General features: G+C 33.5%; 2 protein-coding genes across 6 annotated transcripts in view; both read right to left on the bottom strand.

Moving 5' to 3' along the window:
* LOC109116731 overlaps nt 1-412 on the bottom strand; it is a 9,480-nt gene extending 9,068 nt beyond the window's left edge. For 4 of the 5 annotated variants that reach the window (XR_002024248.1, XR_002024246.1, XR_002024244.1 and 1 more), the window contains exon 1: nt 327-412. The gene's annotated coding sequence lies outside the window, so the exon portion shown is untranslated. The remainder of the gene's footprint in view (nt 1-326) is intronic. The other variant, XR_002024245.1, reaches the window with a different exon arrangement.
* A 2,901-nt stretch (nt 413-3,313) lies between these two features.
* LOC104814814 (E3 ubiquitin-protein ligase MIEL1) overlaps nt 3,314-4,381 on the bottom strand; it is a 3,001-nt gene continuing 1,933 nt past the window's right edge. Inside the window, exons 10-12 of the mRNA XM_010543006.2 lie at nt 4,243-4,312; nt 4,112-4,153; nt 3,314-3,955 (exon numbers count right to left, since the gene is read on the bottom strand). Coding sequence (XP_010541308.1) covers nt 3,788-3,955; nt 4,112-4,153; nt 4,243-4,312 — 280 coding nt within the window. The 3' untranslated portion in view covers nt 3,314-3,787. The remainder of the gene's footprint in view (nt 3,956-4,111; nt 4,154-4,242; nt 4,313-4,381) is intronic.

Genomic DNA, 4,381 nt, shown 5'->3' with positions numbered 1-4,381 from the left:
CATACATCTCGGAATCATTTAATTTTTTTCTGTTTCCTATGTAAAACCAATCAAGGAATCCAAATCCGAAGTTATTTTGGCCTAAATCGGTTTAAATCGCCCTAGATCTAAGTTTTTCTCCGACGGTTCTCGGTGATTTTCCGGCGATGTTTCACCGTTTCCGGCGACGACACTACCCAGAAAAGATTCAACTCGTCAAGTGCTTTCAAACCCTTCAAGTCTCAACCCAAACCGAGCTTCCGTTCGCCGGAAATCGGAAAAACTCCATGGCGGTAAAGGAGAAGGAAAACGATGAAGAAAAACTAAGAAAAGATGGAGAAACGGACCGACGGTGATGAAGCGGTGGCCACGGGGCGGTGATCGATGGTCGACGGCGAGCAAGGAGGCAAATCGGAGTGGAAGATAGGCAACAATGGTATTAGGGTCGGCCATGGGAGGAGGAAAAAGAAGAAGAAGAAGAAACCCTAGCAAAAATTGCAGTCCAATCCCATATTTTCTGAAATTTTCGAATTCTGCCCAAACTTTTATTTCGTTCTAAAAGACCCTAACTGAAATAACAGATTTTTCCAGAACTTTTAATTTTATCACCTTACCCCAATTCATTCATTTTTTTTAAATTTCCGTTCGTTATAGTAACCTCAAGTATTTTGAGTTGAGTCGTTAAATCTCTCATTTGCATGACATGTTCACGCACTCTTTTGGTACTGGTGAGCCTCAAAGTGAAAAACTTCATAATCAAGATGCTCGTCAATGCTTTATCTAAATACTCAAATTGTTCATCAATAGCCTTCAGTACGGACATTGGCATACTACTCGATCAAACCCCGAATACCAGATGATATGTTTGTCTTTATGAACATAATGCTGAGGCGATTAGATCGTTTTCACCTTTCATATAATTCAATCTCCTTAGACTCACTCTCCTCAGTAATCAGATGTGGTTCGTCTTTCTGAATAACATAGTCAATGTCCATCCACCCTAAATGAAGTAGGATTCTCTCCTTCCACACCTTATAGTTATCCCTCTGAGCTCAAGAATATCGCATTTCATGTCAAAGACATTCACAGATTGAAAAACTGCACAAAATATATCAATATACATGCTTATATTAATAAAATTAAGGCAACTACATGTGATGTTTTACCAATGTAAAAACATCAACAATATGAATCGTATGACTTAAAAACTACATGTGGGCTAAGTTTCTAATTCAAATAGATTAATATTTTTATTAAACTTAATGATGAAACCATCAGTTTACATTTATTTCACAATCTTTGTGGGTAAATTAAGAAATATAATCGACTTTTCACCCTAATTAATTATATAAATATAATAAAATTTTCTATAGGATAAATTTTATTATATCAATGCGATTAATTACAATCAATATCATTTACTAATGTGTTCCAATAACAAATTTATATATAATTTTATTCTAATCAGAAATGCTGTGGCAATTCTCTAATTTGAATAAATTATACGGATCACAAGACATACCTTCAATAAAGACAAAATAATATCAAAAAATAAGCTTAGCCTAGTGGCTGTGTCTTCTCATGCATAATGCAAGGTTATAAGACCTTTTCTTATTATTCAAGTACGATATGAATATATAAAAATATAACATGATATATAAATACTGCTTTAGCCTAGTGGATGTGTAACTTATGAAAGCCATGACCAGTGGCGGATCCAGAAAAAAAATGTTAGTGGGGGCAATAGATGACCGTTTCGATATTCGGTTTAGAAATAGATCGGTTTGAATCTTTCGGTTTTAGAAAAATATATATCAATCGGTTATAATATTATATTCAGTTCGATTTGGTTTCGGTTTTTATTAAAAAATGTATGTGATGTTTTATTAAAAAAATTATTTTTCAGGTTTTTTAAAAATTCGGTTCATATCAATAAATTTGGTTTTCTAAAAATAATACCGTTCGGATTAAATAAAATATCGTATTGTTCAGTTTTGTACGGTTCGATTATAAAATCGTACCAAAACATTTACTCTAAAATATTATATAAACAATAGATAAAAAATTAATAAAATATACTGTCGAAATAATATTTATATTTTACTACTAAATTCTATGATTTTTTTTTTTAAAAAATTTATCTATAATAATTTTATTTATAATTGTCTAAAATATATAATTTCCGATAAAACAAACTAAATAAAAATTGTAACTTTGATGTTTTTAATTTAATTTTATTTATTTTTTGTATTGTGTTTAATATTAAATTTGTAATTTTTTTTAGAAAATTGAGAGAGAAAAGCAAAAAAAATATGGAAATAAAGATTAAGAAAAAAGCGTAACAAGATCTAATATTTAGAAAGAAAAAAAATTAAAATAATAAAAAAAGAACGAGAGGAGAGGGGGCAAAACAAAAAATTAAATGGGGGCCTTTGATATTTTTTATCAAAATTTTATAACTATTACAAATAAATAAAAAAATTTAGCAAAATATATGGGGCATAGGACCCACACCAATACATGTGGAGGTTCATAACCGACATCCATCACCGAGGTTGTCTTCAGAAATATCGTCCCAGAGCTAATGGGGGAATAGAGGATCACGACGGTTTCAGATTCAATGCGTCTACCAAATCCACGGTGCCGACCAAACTCTAATCCGAAAGAGTATGTATCAACAACTCATCGATTCGTCCATAGTGAAAAGAAAGCCAAACGACAAAGAAGATAACACAGAAGAGAAGAAACATAATGAATAAAGCCAAAATATGACAACAGATCTTAGCATGAATTACAAACAACAAAGTATTTCTGTTTTTTATTTTCTTAATGGGTCATTTTTATGGAAGTTTAAAATTTATTGTCGAAATCAAATGCATTAAGACATTATTTAATCTATCACATTTTATGAACAACATAATTTTCAAAGTAGAGATAACAAAGCTCTCATACCAAATGAAAGTTTTTTTGGTTTAAACTAATCTAAACCATGATCTTCAATATAAAACACATTAACATATAAAATTATGAATGCGGAAATAAAATTCTGAATAAAAAAATGTACTTCCAGCCATTGAATACCCTTGGGTTGAAATCTGAATTTTTCTGCAATAAAAAATGATGGTGTGTTTGTTCGGTTTGTTATTTAGTCTAGATACCCAGATTTATGTCTTTTAATAGTTTTTTATGTTTTTTCCGATCTCTGTTTTTTCCATCAGAAAAAAACTGATATTTGATCGTTAACATTGAGTAAATATTGGACCACTAATCAACGCCAGAGTTTTCCAATATGAGCAATTATAGAAAAACTTTCAACAGTATAAGGTTCACCGTCTTCGTGATCTTGTCATCCAAATCTACAGGTTTGCCTTCTCCTTAGCTTATAACAAGACAGCATTGCTTGCTGGAAAAGAAAACACCATATGTATGCTTATTAGGTTTTACAGTTTTAACGTTTTTGGATTCAGAGACCAACGTGAGAATGGAGAGAGGGCCACACACACAATCCCAAATTATATCCACATATGTATGAATTTGGTGAGTACTTAATTATCGAATTCAGATTCGATTGATTGACTCCCCCTTTGCCTCCGCTTGAATGAATATCAATAACCGGTTTAGTTTGGTTTGGCCAAACCGAACACCAATCTCTGATTCTCCGCGGTTTCGGTACAAATTTCCCCTTGCATTCAGTTCAGCTAAGATACCAGCTACTAATCAGGCATACGGATACGGTTGGTAGAAACGGTCTTTAACCGGCTGATATACCACTTGTAATTAAGATGGGAACCGGCCCGGTTTAGGATAATTAACTGGTTGAACCGACCACATGGGCAATTCCAGAGGAGCAGGAATTGTCAGAGCTTCCATGTTGTATCTGTCTGGTGTTGTAAGAACCGCAGCTTCTGCATTTGTGAGCTATAACGTGAAAATGAACGTGCGAATTCGAACCACAGTCATTGCACAGAATCCAAACCTGAAACCACATCATCACAAATAAGAAATCCAAATCAAAACTCTGTATACATATGCATGCATATGCAGATGGATGTATCTGTTTCGGGTTATGTATATGTTTATGTGGGCCAAAACATACCGAGAACGTACGAGTCGGGCTTTGTTTGCAACTTACCATCTTATTTTGGTGCAATTTCGGCATTGGGTATGCGGCAATCTGCAATGCAAATTCGAGATCGGGTTTATGAACATGAGAGAATGATTCAGATCAACCCTAACTCCATGCAGAACATGTGTAAACCTTACCTCTTCATCGAGCTTCTTCCATGGACGGGACATATCGCAAATGGACTTGGAACATACAGGGCATGTGTATCTAACACAATCATGATCAAGAAATCGGAGAATCTCGTTAAAGAACTCGTCTTTTTTCATTCAGCGGTTC

Source organism: Tarenaya hassleriana, unplaced genomic scaffold, assembly GCF_000463585.1.
Source record: "Tarenaya hassleriana unplaced genomic scaffold, ASM46358v1 Cleome22, whole genome shotgun sequence".
In the NCBI taxonomy this organism is placed as follows: domain Eukaryota; kingdom Viridiplantae; phylum Streptophyta; class Magnoliopsida; order Brassicales; family Cleomaceae; genus Tarenaya; species Tarenaya hassleriana.
Note: the sequence above shows the minus strand (reverse complement) of the source record. Positions and strands in the feature narration are given on the sequence as shown.